This window comes from Podarcis pityusensis (assembly GCF_964106645.2).
Source record: "Podarcis pityusensis genome assembly, chromosome: 8".
Lineage (NCBI taxonomy): Eukaryota > Metazoa > Chordata > Lepidosauria > Squamata > Lacertidae > Podarcis > Podarcis pityusensis.
In genome coordinates this window covers 61,726,641-61,744,306 of record NC_138033.1, presented here as the reverse complement: position 1 = coordinate 61,744,306, position 17,666 = coordinate 61,726,641, and the positions used below count along the sequence as shown (strand labels likewise).

At 44.4% G+C, this 17,666-nt stretch overlaps 2 protein-coding genes across 8 annotated transcripts in view; one reads left to right on the top strand and one right to left on the bottom strand.

Annotated features, from left to right (window-relative positions):
• Positions 1 to 17,666, top strand: part of ANKRD27 (ankyrin repeat domain 27) — a 72,335-nt gene that overhangs the window by 6,772 nt on the left and 47,897 nt on the right. Inside the window, exon 1 of one of the 7 annotated variants that reach the window (XM_081016650.1) lies at positions 9,968 to 10,101. The exons of 1 other annotated variant lie outside the window; for it this stretch is intronic. Coding sequence is in view for 1 of the 6 variants with exons in the window: in XM_081016646.1 (XP_080872772.1) it covers positions 16,490 to 16,540 (51 nt within the window). In the remaining 5 variants the exon portion in view is untranslated. Of the gene's footprint in view, positions 1 to 9,967; positions 10,102 to 10,150; positions 10,595 to 12,546; positions 12,704 to 16,424; positions 16,541 to 17,666 lie in introns of those variants that run through there. 5 more of the 7 variants (XM_081016651.1, XM_081016653.1, XM_081016648.1 and 2 more) reach the window with 5 other exon arrangements.
• On the bottom strand, positions 875 to 9,533 carry RGS9BP (regulator of G protein signaling 9 binding protein; the record flags this gene model as incomplete). Its single annotated transcript, XM_081016681.1, has 2 exons — positions 875 to 5,341; positions 5,383 to 9,533. The coding sequence occupies one exon, from the start codon at positions 9,531 to 9,533 to the stop codon at positions 8,820 to 8,822; it is 714 nt and encodes a 237-aa protein (XP_080872807.1). The 3' UTR covers positions 875 to 5,341; positions 5,383 to 8,819.

The window sequence follows — 17,666 nt, the reverse complement described above, 5'->3', positions numbered from 1 at the left end:
AGCTTTAATACCTCTTGGATTTTGTTTATATATAGAAACAATCCTGTGACACATGGCCTTCCGGGTTCTGTTGTTTTGATTTTTAATTTAATATTTCTTTTTTCATTACCGGATCTTTCCAACTGATTTTGGTTTGGTCATTTTTAACCTGCAGAAAACAGATGAAACCTTTAAGGTTCTTTAGTTCAACAAGCATAGATCAGCATTCAGTGCTTGATTTTTCCAGATGCAGACCCCTTGGCTTCAGCACATCACCATAAATTGTAATTGATTTTTTTTCTTTCTGTCCTCTCTATAGATCTCCAAAATTATTGGTTGCTGTGAATCTTAGGGTGAATGTAGGATAACAGTGTTCTAAGAGTCAGTGTGCTGGAGTAATTCAAAAGCTGACACCCCCACCATCTAAGTTTATTTACTTTAAAGGTAGTGACACTTTAAAAAAAAATAGAACTTCCAAGTGAATGTGGTTATATTTCTGAGAATTAGCTTAGGTGCCACTGCTATAAAATGGAATTCACAAAGTCATCTGTAAGCAAATTCCCATTGCATTATATTATATATAAAGATGAAAAAGTTTGTGCTTGTCGTGAGATGGAAGCAGCTGATTTGATAATATTTAAACAGTGTTTTGCGCTTCAGCCTTGCACGCATATATGGGGACAATAATAAATTCTTTGCAGGCGAGATTCCACTCAGTAAAATAACTATGGAAGTTTACGACAACTCTCTAATGCAGTGGTGGTGTTTCACAGTATAATAATGAAATAGGTTATTTGGAGTGTGTAGGCAATTCAGTATGGGTAACTCAGTTTGATTGATAAGCTTATGCTTGGGCATCTGTCTTTTTTTGAAAAAATGACTGTCACAAACAGGCTGGCAAGTTGACAGAACAGGCTTTATTTTAAATAAATAATAGCAACAGGCTTTATCCTGAGCACAAAAGCAACACTTTTGCTCAGATGGAATGATGCCAGTTCATTATAATATTTTAACACTTCCATATTCATACTAAAACAATTCTGTAATATGAACCTGACAAAACATTTTGAAGTAAAACCTGGATGTTATAAATCAAAAGTGCTTATTTCCTTTTATATTGCACACTCTGTATTTATAATTACTGGGCTATCATCATGGTCGTAATACATTACTTTGTCATACTCTGTAAAATACAGCAAAGTTAGATTTTTTAAAAATCTTATTTTACAAAAAAAAAAGAGACTCCCTCTGCCTTTTCCAGTGAATATATACATTTTTAAAAATTACTAAGGCTGTAAACGTAAGAAAATAACCAGGCCTTTAAAAGTGTGTGTGTGTGTGTGTGTGTGTGTGTATGTACGTGCACAAAAGCCAAGCTTCTGCTTTAAATTTGTGATCCAGTTTATACATAACACCTAAGCCAAACCATGGGTTGGTCCAAATGGAGATTGTGGCTGCTTTGCTTCTTCATTCCTGCAGCATGTTGTCTGAACCAAGGTGTGACGATCACACAAGGCTTGTGGTTTGTTTCATTCCCAAGAAACCATGAGCTGTAACCGAGTTTTGTTTGGCTTACAGCTTATGATTTGCCTGGAGGGGACAAACTATGAGCCCAGGGTCAGATGACTTACTAGGTTAAATCATGGCTTAGCTCACAGCTGCAGAAGACTAGACCAAGAGCAAAGTGGCAGCAATCTCTCCTCTAGGAGTCTAAATGCTTGTACATTTGTGCCAAGAAATTGTTCAGATTACCGTTATGTGCAACCCGAGCGAATGTGATCTTGTGTGTAAAATATATCCAGTACATCACAATCTGGGACGCGAGTGGCGCTGTAGGTTAGACCACTGAGCCTAGGGCTTGCCGATCAGAAGGTCGGCGGTTCGACTCCCCGTGACGGGGTGAGCTCCCGTTGCTCGGTCCCTGCTCCTGCCAACCTAGCAGTTCGTAAGCACATCAAAGTGCAAGTAGATAAATAGGTACTGCTCCGGCGGGAAGGTAAATGGCGTTTCCGTGCGCTGCTCTGGTTCACCAGAAGTGGCTTAGTCATATAAAGCGAGATGAGCGCCGCAACCCCAGAGTCGGTCACAACTGGACTTAATGGTCAGGGGTCCCTTTACCTTTACCTTTACATCACAATCTAGTGGCTCAAGCACTAAGATATAAATCGTAGAATTGTAGAGTTGAGGGTCATCTAGTCCAGCCTCCTGCAATTAAGGCAGGCTTCCTCAACCTTGGCTCTCCAGATGTTTTTGGCCTACAACTCCCATGATCCCTAGATAGTAGGACCAGTGGTCAGGGATGCTGGGAATTGTAGTCTCAAAACATCTGGAGGGCCAAGGTTGAGGAAGCCTGAATTAAGGAATCTCAGCTAAAGTACCCATGACTGATGGCCATCCAATTTGTGCTAAGAAAGCTCCAATGAAGGAGAGTGCACCACCTGAGGGAGTCCATTCCACTGTTAAAGAGCTTTTACCACCAGAAAGTTATTCCTAATGTTCAATTGGAATCTTCTTTCTTGTAACACAAATCTATTGGTTCTGGTCCTATCCTCTGGAGGAGAAACAAGCTTGTTCCTTCTTCCATGTGACAGCCCTTTAGATATTTGAAGATGGCCTTCATATCTCCTCTTTTCCATGCTAAACATACCCAACTCCCCCAACCTTTCCTCATAAGACTTGGTTTCCAGACCCTTTATCATCTTGGTTGTCCTCTGCTGCACTCATTCCAGCTTGTCATTATCCTTCTTAAATGGTGTGCCCAGAACTGGAGACAGTACTCCAGGTATGATCTGACCAAGACAGAATAGTGGTGCTATTACTTCCCTTGATTTAGACACTAAACTTCTGTTGACGTAGCCTTTAGTGCTACCTTTTTACTGCTGCATCAGATGGTTGACTCATGTTAAGCTTGTGGTCTACTGAGACCCCTAGATCCTTTTCAGATATACTACTGGCAAGCCAGGTGTCCCCCATCTTATATTTTTGCAGTTGGTTCTTCTTGCCTAAGTGTAGAACCTTACATTTGTCCCTATTGAAATTCATTTTGTTTGTTTGGGCCCAGTTCTCTAATCTGTTAAGGTCAGTTTTAATCCCAATTCTGTCTTCTGTAGCATTAGCTACCCCTTCCAGTTTGGTGTCATCTGCAAATTAATGAGCATACCCTCAATTCCTTCATCCAAGTCATTTATAAAGATGGTGAACAACAACAGGCCCAGGACAGAATCCTGTGGCACCAACTTGTCACTTTTTTCAGGATGACAAGGAACCATTACCAACTTCTCCACGATATCATGGGAAAATCTTACTGAAATCAAAATATACTATGTCCACAGCATTCCCCTGAAACACCAAAAAAGAGGTTCGTCTGGCTTGACTTGTTTTTGAGAAAGCCATGCTGGGTCTTAGTAATCACAGCGTCCTTTTTTAAGTGCTCACAGACATGGCCGTTTAATTGCCTGTTCTGGGCCAAGCAAAAACTGAAAGATGTGAAGCAGGGCTGATGAAGGGCAAGGGGTGTGCTGTTGGGAAAGTCACAAGGGCTAGACAGAGACTTGGAGGGCCACATTTGGCCCTTGGGCCAGAGGCTCCCTATCCTTGCTTTATAGCAACTTGGATATAAAGACCCATAATGTAAATTTACTGGAGTTATACTACTTAGCAACTCTTTGCTTAATTATGTTGCTTAATGTGAAGTACTTAATGTGGAAACTAATTTGTATTGCTGCAATATGTAATATTTCCAGGACAGCTAGGCACGCTCATGCAAAACAAAGTTTAAATATGTGAATGGACATATATTAATTCTACCACAAAAAGGGAAATTATGAAAAGTCCTTACTACTTAGCTTTCTGGTTTTTCTCACTTCACCTTTTAACTTACAAATGGTCTCTAAAACATGGATAACATTTTCAAGCTCTCTTATGCCCTCTAAAGCAGTTTATCAATCAAGATAGGTCCCTTAGGCTTTAAAAAACTTCTGGAGGGTTTGGAGATGTGCTGGACTTTTACTTTTGGCAGTGACAAATGTCCATGAATTTGGTGAAACCAAGTTTTGACTGGGATGGCCTGAAGTGCAACTTCTAATAATTCAACAGTAATTTATTCCCACTAAACAAGCTGGAATGATTGCTACCTTCCACTCTCATTGCCCATAGGGAGACCAGTGCAGAGGACACAGAATAATATAATTGCACTGTAGAAGGTACCCCAATGCTCATCTAGTTCAACCCCATGCAATGCAGGAATCTCAACTAAAGCATCCATGACAGATGACCATCCAGCCTCTGCTTAATAACCTCTTAGGAAGTAGAGACTGCCATCTTCCAAGGGAGTCCATTCCACTGTCGAACAACTCTTACTGTCATAAAGTTCTTCCAGTGTCTCATATCTTCCACGTTTCCATAGAATTTTAGCTGTTATATTTTATTCCATTGATTTCTGCCTAGCAGGCTAAACTTGTCAAATGTCTTCTGCCATATCACTATTTAAAGGTACAAGAGTCTTGACCCCCTTTGCATCTGGTCAGCTTAGTAAACCAGGCGACAGGCAGCTGTGCCTAGGTCACATTGCGCATGTGATTACACTGGGCGTACATGGGAGATTAATGGTGGACCCATTAGGTAATTAGATAGTGGCAATCCTGTGTCTTAGATCATTTGGAAAACAAATCTTGTATGTCAGCATAATAGATTTACATCTCAAACCTGAAACTTTTACAAAGATGAGTAGAGAAATGACTACACCCAAGTTGGAACTAAAAAAAGTTATTAATCCGGATTTCCTGTTTGTTCCAGAACAAATGCAACGCTTGGAGTTCTAAATGAGCAAAGAATATAGAATCTGTTTCTGATTAAAATACTGCTAGCTGCAATCCAACTATGCAGTTCCCCCACTCTCAAGTTTAATAATGCCATTTGCAGACCAGCTTTAAGTGCAAGGTTTGTGAATCACACTGAAGAAAAAGGTCTAGCCCTTGTAGCAGTGAAGACAGCCATCACTACCTCTCATGAACAATGTTTGAAGTGAAACAGTGGTCAGAACACAGGATCAATAGCAGCAGTTTGAGTCTATCTACATATGCAGAGATAGGTACTTTAGCACCAATATGAGTACACAGTTTTGACATCAAATACATAAAATCCAAATCCCACCTCTCAATTCCATTTTGGACTAAACACATATTTACAATCAAATATCAAAACACTTTTGATACCTTGAGTAATTAAGGCTGCTGTCTTGCTTATTGAACACAGGAGGATTTATTTATGTGTTAACATGCTTTGAAGTCTTGCCTGGTTGCAACCTCTGCAGAACCAAGACTTGTTGTCCAGTGCTGCCTGCAAACATGCAGCACAAATTTTACTAACAAGACTGCTGTTAATGGGTAGCCTGAGCCAGTTTACTCAGATAACTTATATTTAGGAAGATTAATGGTTCATTCCTAAAGAGAAGCAAGTTACAGAGTTAGGCTCTCATTCTGTGCATACTTACGGGGCATTCTTTTCCATAAAATCCCTGTAGGACAGAAGTCTATCTTGAGCATATTTGACTTGAAATATGGTCTACCTGTATGCAGATAATTTTAAGTTTTGGCTTACAAGTAAATAAGTGTAAACTTAAAATTCTAAGGAAACTAATGTGAGTATGACGTAGGACTCACATAGAAAGAGTTCAAGAATGGTCAGTAAATCATTAGTCTTAATAGATTTGCCAGGTACATACCTAAGTATATGCATTTGAAGGCAGAACCTATAGATTTTCACTGGCAGCCCCGCCTCCTATGCATGTTGTCTCAGAAGTTAAAGTCCAGCTATGTTCAATGGGACTTTACTTCTAAGTAAGTACAAAAAGCATTGCAGCTGTGCAGCCTGATCCTATTGCATGTAGGTCCCACTTATCCCAATGTTGACTAGCTTTCAAGTGTTTTTAGGTTTGCCGACATCCATTGAGTCCAACATAACCTTCCATGTAAATATACAGAGAACTGGGTTGCACGTATCCAGTTTGCAAGGACATTAATGAGACGAGCATACTAATCCTAAACATGCCATATGGAAGTTCCTTTGAAATTAATGGGACCTAATTCCAAGTATTACATTCAGGATAGCTCTATTAATAAAACTTAACAGATTTGTCAATAGGAGACTCGTGCTCTTAGCCCAAGTGACTTAGGGTCAGGGTAAAAGATTCTGCTGCCTGCTTCTTAGTAATCACACAATATATTCTTGTTAGCCTTGTAGCAGTTGCTGGGTGGGTGGATGCTCTTGAGTTAGCCAATTGATTTAAATGTAATGAGCTAGCCCATAGTGTTAGACCATGTAGATCAGTCCTGTCTAGAGCAGGGGTGAACTTCAGGTCTGGGGCCCAAATGTGCCCCCAGGTCTCTCTATTCGGCTACTGGAACTCTCCTGAGGCCACACATCCTCCCCAGAAAGTTGCCCAGAAGGGAATGTGAACTTTGGGCTGAAAAAGGTTCACCATCATGGGTATAGAGAAAGTGGAAGTAGCTCTTAAGGAACTCGTGCAAAGGAACTTAGGGCATCCTATCATGCAAAGTATATCACTATCTCAATGCCAGTCCAAAACACATATCAGCATTGCTAGGAAATCTGACACTGGACAATTGTAACTCATGGCTTTGTTAGACCCAAGGGTTCAGATTAAGGTTTTCACCGACTTGTGCACTTAAAAGTTTGAAGAGGTTGACCTGTAAATCTTCTCACCACTTCAATTAACTCAGTTAATTCAAGGGGCAAGTAGAGAAGCATGTTTTGTGTACATGAGCAATACAGTCCTAAGCACGTTTATTCAGAAGTAAGTCTCACTTACTGCTAAGTAGACAGGGATGGGACCACACTTTCAGTTGCTTAACTTTGTTGCCTGGAACTGCTAATTGCTGCTAAAGAGGTTAGAAATGTTCAGTAACACCTTTGTAGTTTGAATGAGTGGAACTGCTGTTCTTGACAATCTGCTGTGACTGAAATGAAACTCTGCTTTAAAAGCCATTTCAGATAGGGCCTTGTCTGCACAGGAATGCCTCATGCATCCCCTTTAAAGATACTGTTCCACAGACAGCTTAAAAGAGGAGCAATGCTCTCTTTTACATAATGTTTATCTTGCTCCACTGTCTAGCTCCAACAGCCCTGTGCTCAAATGCTGCCATCCAAGTCACATTTGTGCCAGGTCTTGGGTATGTCAGGATTATAAGATTGATTCTAATCTTCTTGGCTCTGGCAGGTACATATGTAAATCTCATTAACAGTAATAGGAGATGTACATGTGTAAACTTCAGACTGTCAACGTGAGATCATGCCTCTTCTTTGCACCACAGAATCAGAGTGGAGCTCAAGCACAGGAAAGGGTTCTCTGGAATCTCCAGGTAAGCCTGGGAAAGACCCCTGCCTGAAGCCCTGGAGAGCCACTGCCAGTGAGCGAAGAAACATAATGCTGTGTTAGATGGTCTGACTTGGCACAAGGCAGATTCATAGGTTTTAATGTCCTGTTACAGCATTAAAAAATCAGTGATGGTGGCTTGTTTTTAGGCCACACTGACACCCCAAATCTGAAACACATTATATGAAAGTCCCACTGAAATAAATGGAATCTTCTTTATAAGTATGCTCAGGATTATAGCCAGAGCCTGCATTTAAAGCTTCGATTCTAAACACATTTACCAGAGAGCAAGTCCTATTTAACTCAGTAGAGTTTACTTCTGAGTAAACATACTTGGGATCTTGCTGCACTCTAGCTTCACTGTTTTAGAAACATCACTGTTCAGCTTCCATGCACAAACCAGGGGAGTTGTGCAGTGCGATCTTATTTACTCAGAATTAAATCCTGAATTCACTGGGACTTGCTCCCAGCTCAGGTATGTGTATCCATACATGATTTCAAGGCAATGAATACACCTACTAGGGAGTAAATCCTACTGTGGGTATGTGATATATGCATTATATATAATGAAGCATGTGTGCACACTGTATAAGGGGGGTATAATGCAGCATCCTTTCTGGAAGATTTGGTCCGAACGGGCATTTAAACTTGACTGACAGTGAACAAAGAAGCTGAACTGGTTCTACCCCACAGCAAACTATAAGTGGTAGAATATGTTATGCAACAGTGAATTGAACACAGAGCTTCTTAAGGTCTCTGTAAATGGTGCTTAATCTTTCTTCTGCAGATTTGGATTGCCTTTCACAGTGTCTGCTGTGCCAAAGTGCAATTAGTTCCGATAAAACAAAAGAAGTTCAGATCTCTTAAACCATTTGGTTCTAAACTCCCCCTCCCACCAAAATAAATAAATAAATAAATACTATCAGGCTTAGCACCCAGGGCTAAAAGCACACTTCTTTTAGAGAGAGAAAACAAATCTTCAGCTCAGGACCACAACATCATTTATGTTTGTAGGAAATTATATGTAAATTTATAGGTGTCTCCATTTTGCCACTGAATTAATTCCCATCTCCAAATCATGTGCAATTTGTAATCAGTTTGTAAACATGGACCAACAGTAGAACCTACTCACAAACAATACTTTTTTTCCTGCTTACTGAGAATAATCATCTATAAATAGCGAACAAATCCCTACTATGGCTGGGAGTTGTAATACCCACATACCTTAGATGGACTGTTCTTTAAAGCTAGAATATCGCACAAATCCTCAGGCTTAGGACTTGAACAGAACACATCCCCTGCCCCTTATTCCGGCCCAGGGATCCCATCTCATACTCGCCTCCTCCCTCCCGCTTGGAAAACCATAATCTGGGGGAACAAACGCCTCTCCTTTTTCTCCCTCATCAAGAAAAGCCAAACTCTTCTCCTGAACCTGGCATCCCCCACCTTAGGAGAGCTTTGCCACACACACGGCCAGGATGATGGCGATGAGGAGGACAGCCGTGAAGATGATGCCGGCCAGCACTTTGCTGATATCGCAAAAGGCCTTACTCTCCTCCACCTCGATCATGCCGATGGAGGAGGCGCCCACGCTGATGGTGGACTTGAGCTCCGCCCCGGGGTCCTGCTTGGCCTCCACCGTCCATTGCGGGACGCTGACTTTCATCTCCATCTCGTACATCATCTCCCCCACTTGGTTGATCTCGTTCTCCAGGTCCTTCAAATCCACCACGTCGATGTTGTTGTCCGCCTCGTATTTCATGTTCTGGACGCTCATGGCCCGGGCGGCCACCCCGGAGGTGCCGCCGCTCATCCCCGTCTGGATGAGCGGCTTTTTGGGTACGTTGAGGGGGAACTCCTGGCCCAGCTCCAGGGCGCGCCGCATGTCGGTCTCCAGGATCTCCAAGCAGGTAGAGAAGAGGACCCAAAGCCGCTCGAATTCCGCCCTGTCCTCTTTGCTCACCGTCTTGTCCCGCAAGGCGGCCGTGAGCTTGTTGCGGTTGGCCACCGCCAGTTCCTGCGCTTTCTGCCGGGTCTTCTTGAGCTCCTCGCGCAGGTTCTGCGAGTCCGAGGTGCCGCCGATGGTGAGCACCATGTGCCGGTAGCAGGCCGTCACTTTGCTCAGCGCGTCCAGCAGCGCCTTGCACTCATCCTTCGCCATGGCGCGCGACGGCCGGGGCAGCCGGGCTGCCGCTGCTTCTCACGGCCCTACGCGCTGCTCCTCCTCCCCCCGCCGCCCCTCCTTCGAAGCTCAGCCCCGGTGGCTCCGTCTCCGGACCCCGCGCACATGGCAGAGCCCCCCGATCGCCCACAGCCCGCGCCGCTCACCGCCTGCTGGAGTCAGCGCAACGCCTGGATCTTGGGCGAGCGAGAAAGAACCTCGCCCTGGACTGGTTGCTCTCCAGCATCCTTAGGAAACGCCACCGCAGGAGCTGAAAGACAGGTGTCTGGAGAGCTAGCTGTCCGCCCTCGCTGTCTTGTGCCTTCCTCGTGAGACTGAGCTCCGTTCCGGCTCCCTTTAAGCGCGCTCGGGCTCCCGAGCAGGCGCCGGGCTGCCGGCCTTAAATAGCGCACAGCTGGAGCTTCTGGAGCCAATCACAGGGGCCCCCAGCCCGCCTTTTCAGAGTCGCCTCCGCCGCCGCCGCCACCACCGCCGGGCTCCTGCTCTTCCTCTTCTCTCCGCCGAACGCCGCATCTGCTTTTCCGCCTGCTCCTGCTGCTGCTTTTCGGTGAGCCTCCCCCCCCCCCAAGCTCCACCTTCTCGGGCTGCTTACTGAGCAGACGTGGTCGAAGCGGCTGTGGAAACGGCCCGGCGGATTGGCTGGCCTGCTGGGAAGTGCCCGCCTCGGTGGCTTGGCGAGGAAGAGGCAAGGCTCTGGGCGGCTGCAGGGGGGCCGGGGGCGCAGGAAGGCGGCGAGCGAGGGCGGCCGCCAAGGAGACCTGGTCGCACTCGGTGGCTCAGGAGGCAAGTGAGCCAGGAAGTCCGGGGGGCCAGAGCTTGAAGCGCTTGAGCGCCGGCCGAGAGGCGTCCCGGCCAGCGGATTCCCTCCAGGCCTCTCCTGCGGGGTTTGGTCCTCAGCCTGAGCCAGTGCGGGCGCTTCTTGGAGGCAGGCGGCTGGAAGGGAGCTGGGGGCCCTGCAGCCCAATGTCGCTTGTGTCGTGAGCTGCTTCCTTTCCGCTTCCTGCCTTTCGGGCGTTGGGGTGCTCGGACGTGTCTTTTCAGTAAGTGCTGCTTTGCAAAGGGAGTGAAGTTGCAGGGTGATGCAGAAAAGTTCAGAGGGGAAGAAGCGTTAGGGGCTTATCGCTTCTCTTGAGGCAGTCCCTGGAAAGTGTTTGGTGTGTGGCCTGAAATATCCTTGACTGGAGAAGAAATAGGCAGCTGAAGATGTGTTTGAAATGAGTTTCTGGCTACATAACGTCCCTTGCTGGTAATAGATATTAAGCCGAGTCAACCACGGGGATTATAACTGGAGACTTCATCGGGAATGAGCAGCGGTGCAATCCTGCATGTTTTACTTTGAAGCAAATGCCACTGAGCTCTATGGGGCTTGCCCCCAAGTAGTTATGCATAGGATTCTGAAAAGAGGAGTTCTTGCAATGTAGGTACTTTCTGTCCACACAGGAAGTTGTGGTCTGCAGTCTTTCCAGTGTGGGCTTCTCTGTAACTCCTCTGTGGAAGGACATGTTTGAATCCCTTGGACATTTCTGAAACATTAAGCAGTTCATAAATGCTTTAAATTCACATAAATAAATACATGGGTAAACTTAATTTTTTTTGATGGAAAACAGGATATTGATAACTTTTATGTAAAGTAGCTAAAAGCACATATTCCAAAATACCCACCATGACATAGTATCCTTCTAGCAGGCAAAGACAGTAATTAAGCAATTAAGACAGTAACCCTATATCAATTTACCTGTGAGTAAGTCCAGTGGAGCTTCCTGCTGTGTAGGCATGTATAGAATTGCATTGTGACTGGCTTTACCATTCCATAGACTGGTGTTCAAGAGACTAGAATCCTACTCTTGTCTGCTTTGATGCGAGGTCCACTAAATTCTGTTTTATCTTATTTCCAATAAGTATAGGATTTTTAAGGAGGCAATGCATAGTATCTGCTCAGAGTAAGCCCCCTACTGAACTTGGTGGGGGCCTGACTCTGAACAAACATGCATTTATGTTGGGTTGCATGCCTGCAATTGTAGACACACTCATTTAGGAATAAATCCCACTGCAGGCACCTGCTACCGAGTAAACATGGGTGAGAACACGATGACTTAAGTGATATGTAGGCCATGTAATCAAAGTGAAACTTTTATTTGTAATTTTCAAGATGCCTTGCATAATACAAAGAAACAAGTGTAACAAAGCATTTTTATTAAGAGTTTTGACGAATTCTGGGAGTGGGGTGGGGGACACGATGACTTGTGTGTGAAGAATAGTATAGTTCACATCCAAGCAGAAGCCCAATTCTTCATTTACTAGCATTCACACACACCCTTATTTAAAGTTAAATGTTGGGGTTTGGTACCCTACCTTTTTATCAGTTGAGGGTTTTTATCTACATGGAGGTTGAGTTCCACTTGCTGTTTTGCTTAGATTCACTAGTTTTGTTTCCAAGATAGGGGCAGGCATTATGCTAAAAGCTTGTGTGTTAGAAAGCAGTGGCTGCTTGGAAGCAAGCACACTCCTTGTATGCAGTTAACAAAACAACATAGGAAGCATCAGTTTTGAGTTGCCAAAACTTATGCATGGAGCATTTCTAAGTAGAACGTTGATAAGTCATGTGGCTGGGCGTTTAAATTGGCACCACATCTTGTCAACTGACTTTTTCGGAAAGAGCTTACACGAACACTGCTTTTGAAGTTTGTCAAAGCAGCAACTTCATCAGTGTTTTGAGCCAACTTATTTTGGGGGTGGGGGATAAGGGCGCACCCCCAGACCCGCAGCCCAGTGAAGATTGTGTCCTCACTGACCACATAATGCTGATCAGGGTGTGTGGGTGAGTGAGGGAGAGGGAGAGGCAGAGGGAGCGGGAGCAGAGTATTATGGAAGATGGCAGTGTGACCAGAGCATTCCACCCACACTACAGCTTCTTGTTGTAAATAGTCTGTTTTGAATAGTCTGTTTTGAAAGACCACAAACTCTGCACTCTGAACTCCGTGGCTCAATTATCAAGTTGCATTATTGCATGCCTGTTTTGTAAGTTAAGTGGCAGCATGAACTTCATCAGATATTAGCTGCATAGATCTGTGGTGTTACAAATCTCTTAAGTGGCCCTACAGGTGGTCTTCATTTACTGCACTGAGAGCAGCAGGCACTTTCCTGATGCTGTGAGTTTCCTAAGTAGCTTGGGGAATGGGGAGGAAGCCATACTTAATTGTTTGTGTATATATAGATATATAGGTTGTTTTAAAGGCTTTGTTTGTTTTGCATTTTAATTATGAATATTTTGATGTTTTATGACATTGTTTTATTGCATATTTTAATTATGCGTGGTCATCCTTTTTAAACTGGTTTTATATTTGTAAACCACTAAAGCGGTGAATGAATCAGTCAATCAATCAATCAATCAATCAATTCACTGTATATTTTGGAAAGTGGTTTGTCTTGTCTTCTGTTTCTTCTCTATATATTCAGACGCCCCTTGAGATATCGTTGCTAAACTTGGCACAAACATTCCTTCCCAAGATGGGGACTGCAGTCTTCATTGATGTTTAGATGCCAGGCACCATTTTGAATCAAGATGGTGGACCAAAACATGAGTTTGGATTGGCAGCACCTTATTTTTGGTGTCACAGGTCCAAACTCACAAATTGCATTATCCATTTTTAAAAAAGGTTTCTAAAAATACCCATGCAGCACTGGGCACTTCCTGCTAATCAAATGATGATGATGATATAATAATATAGAGGATTTCCTGAGGGGATCTGACATCATAGATGAGAAGGTTACCACCAGTGGGCCAAATAAAAGTGAGTACAATTAGAACTTAATGATTTTCAAAAGGTGGGAGTGAGCATTGGAGATAAACTTCTTGGTCTGAAGCCAAAATACTGACTTTAGACACATTGGCATCTTAAAATACAGCTAGGTCTTCTTTTTCTCAATTTCACAGGATGCAACAGGATAGATAGATAGATATAGACTGGAGCCAACAATGTGTGTACATGACTTCCCAAATAAGCGGTGGGTGTGCATTAGATTCAGAAAAGATGGGAGTGCATACCCAGCCTTTGTGGCATGGACTCTTCACTTCCCTGAGCAATGCAGTTACGGGGTAGCTTGCTCTGAGTTTAGCTTTCTCTGGATTGGAGCGCTTAACTGTATTTCTTTGCTCAATCTACAAATAAACAAGTAAAACAGGAATGCAGAGAAAGGGCAGATACCCCATGAAGTAGAAGATCTATTACACCATATCAAATCCCCAGAGAACAGGCCAGACCCCAGATATACTTCTAGCATTTAGCTAATTCTGACTGCTCTGCCTCATTTATGCCCAAACTATTGCTCAGCCCCTTCCATTAACTGATGTGTGTGGAGTCACCACCTTGAATCTTTGGCTATCTCTTCAGACACAATGGAAGGATGATTGACTATCTCATAGCAATTGGTTCCTATCAGCTGGCCATTAAGAGTAGTAGGCCAGAAGCTGTAAAGCCATGTACAGCTTAGGCAGGGAACTTTTCAGCTCAAGTGTCACATTCACATGCCATTTGTGGGATTGGCCATAGGCAAATGTGGGCAGAGCAACAAATGTGAATTTTATCTTTGTACAAGAGGCTAAATTCTACACATACACACCCCTCTCTGTCCTTCATTCACACAAGCTAGAAGCATTATCAGAAATCAGGAACATAGTTCTGCCAGCAAAAACACTCAAGGAGGAATGCAAAGCAGAGCTAGTGAGGGGTGTTGTCTAAAAACCAGGGTGTGTGGCCTGGGGCGAGGCCAATAGCTGGATAAAGGGGCCCTAGAAGGCTGCATTTGGCTCCTGGGCCTGAGGCTTCCCATCTCTGATGTAAGAGAATAGTCTTATCAAATAGTACAGTTTTTAAATTAACTTGGTTATGTGTTGGGATATACAAGAATATTAAGTGGGTATGTTTTTCATAGACAGAACTACTAGGCTTTTGCCTCAAACTTTGCAGGATATCCTGGGGTCTGACATGGTTGTGGGATGTACTTGAGATCATTTGCTTGCTTTAAATGAGGTTTTGCTTTCCTTTTCCCCCAGTCATTTGATGCTGTAGCTGTAAAAGAATGGATCCATTGAAGTTTAGTTTAACTGCCTTAGTCATTGTGAAAATGCTCTGCTTAACAGATGCAAAAACAGACCCTTCTTTAGCCATCCCATAAACTTAACAATGTCAGAAGATGACTCATCCACACAAGTGACCTTGAAATATTTCCTGAAAGCATGCTTGATTGTCTTGCATTGCGTGGCGAGTTCCCGCCCCCCACCAGGATAAATAAAGACACGAGACACCATGGTTTAAGGTTAAATGGGCGAATTAGGCCACAACTTTATTGAATTCAGGAATGAGAGGCATTGGCTTAGGCATTGGTCCTAATGACTATCCGGCTCCAGCCCATTTGCTGGAGACACGGGGAAGGGTTAACACTATATCGGGGGAGTCTCCTGCCGAGGCACGTCAACTAGGAGCTCCCCCGGGTCACCGCTCGGGGGCGTGCCTTTGGCCCACACCTCCATAGGCTTCGGACAGGGCCACACCCCCCGGAGTCCTTTAACGGACCACCCTTCGCTCACTGGGGGGAGGTGATGGCGTTCCTCCCCCCCCACATCCTCTTAACCCCTTCTTACCAATGCCTACCGCCAATGCTGAAGAGTTGTGACGAGTTGCTACGAGGTAGGCGAAAAACCAAATGGCTGTAAATTGCCAGTTGGGAAAAATTCCTACCATGCCCCATGCGGCGACAGACTGAAGTCCATAGCAAAGTCAGAGACCTACCTAAAGCCTACCTAAAGGGAGGGAGGGCGGGAAAACGTGAGGGCTAGCTGGCGAAAAGAGGGTGAGCCCCCTCTGCGCCGGCCCTAAATAGGGCAGACACGGCCGGGATTCCCCTGTTCTCGCGGGGGCTGAAACCAGCCCCCGCTTACGTGGGGGGTGGGTGTGAAGCCCGCAACCCCACCTCCTGGGCAGGCCGGAAGTGGCTTTGCTAAACCTGTTTAGAGGTGGGCTTGTGGCATTTATGCGAGAACCATCCAACAAATGTGACCTGCTAGACATGCTGTGAAATGTTTGTTTGCTAAGCAGGGTAATATTGTGTGGTATCGGCACATGACCACATCCAGTAACACATGTTAAAAAAATAATCTAGTGATAATCCTTCCTGGGGTATAAGAATATAGGTTCAGGGATACATAATCTTCCATGTTAATGTTCTAGGAGGAGAGGGCTAGGCTAGTACTTCCTTATATAAGGAGGGAGCCTTTTTTATATGCAAGAGCATTAATCAAGTGATTCCTCCACATGCTTTTCTGGTGGCTGGGTCATGTGGTTTTCTTCTAAACTTCTAACATGGCTTTGGCTCTAGTTCAAATTTTCTTCTATGAACTTGGGCTAATTGCAATCCCTCTGCCTACCCTACTTTGGAGAGTGGTGTTGACTGTAAAAAGGGGATAACCCTCTGTTTTCCTGAGCCACTCTGAGAAAAGACGTAATGCAATGCTAAAGGTATCACAACACACCTGCTAAGTGTGAATCCAGGGCAGATAGGGGGCCTAGGGTTGCATCTGACATATTCCCCTGTTTTTCCATATTCTACATTATTCAGCACTCTTCTCTGAACCTTTTCTCAAGTTAGACTATTTCCATCTAGAATGGCTATTAGTATTACTACCCCAGGGGGAACACTCTCACAACCCCTTCTAGGACTTTCTCTTCAGGAATCATAGTAGTTTGCTGTGCCAAGATAACCCCAAAATCCCCATCAGAACTGGTCCCTGTCTCTGCAGGTCGTCAACCCCTATCTAACAGTTTTCACTATCAAGTTTTGAATTGTTTTAACCAGCTCTGATTGGTTGCTGGGTCACCAGGAGGCTGACCATGGGTATGTCCATCAACTCCCCGCAGCATAAAGTAAACTAAGGAAGAATGAAGTGTTGGAGAGAAGATGTAGTCTGCCAGCTGGTTCTGGGAGCAACTGTTAGTGTGGCTTGGCTTGTATCTGTTCTGTTGCTACTAAGCAGTTTAGACTTGTCACTTGCAGCGTGTAATCCCATATGCTGGGAATTGCCTGCTGTCTTGCCATCACTTGGAACTACTTCTTCTGGCCCATCAGAGCTACCATCTGTCAATATCAAAATTACTTTATATCACTGTCTATTTGCGTTATGATCCCATCTGCATTTGGCCATGAGCTATGGATGCTACACTTATAACTAAGCAGCAGCGTTCACAATTAAAAAGCACCAATCGCTTTTGCCCTTAGAATGATTGTAGCTGTTGGTACTGCTTGGCTTATAAAGTTATGTTGTGTTTACTAGTTAGTGGCATCCTTCAGGTTTCTCTTGGCAGCTGCAAACTGGGCATCTTTGCTTGATCTATTCAAGACTATACAGGGATTCTGAACTCCAAATTTTCTTGAAATGGGCCTGTCCTAATCAATAGGCTTTATCAAGAGGCTCCAGCTGTGTCCCAGAGCATAGTCTCATGCACTGGGAAGAGTAGCAGTGGGGAATCCTAGTTAGGCCTGCCTGGTCTCCCTATTTAGCCCACAGCATGGTTTGGACCATGCCATGCGCACCTGTCCATCACCTGATGAGATACTGTCAGGCACAGGACATATCAGCCCTTAGGGCCAAATTGTAAAGGAAGAATAAAGAACTTCCTTTTAAGTACCGTATTTCGCTCCATAAGGCGCAGCTGACCATAAGACGCACCTAGTTTTTAGAGGGGGAAAAGAAAAAAAAATATATTCTGAATGAAACAGTGGATGTATGATTTTTGTGGTTCATGCTGTGGCCACGGACATGTGATCTGATGGTGAATTTGGGGTGACCCAATGCAAAAATCCTGAGGATCCATGTGGATGTGTGCTTTGTAACCACATTTTTGCGCCATTGCAGCCCCAGGAAACAGTGGGTGCGTGATTTTTTTGGTGCAGGCTGTAGCCATGGACTTGCTATGTGATCTGATGGTGAATTTGGGGTGACCCAATGTAAAAATCCTGAGGATCCATGGGCTTTTACCTCCCCCCCCTTCCCAGGCAGCTACCACTAGCATCCCTTATCTCTCTTCCGATCCCACCGATCAGCTGTTTCCTTTCAAC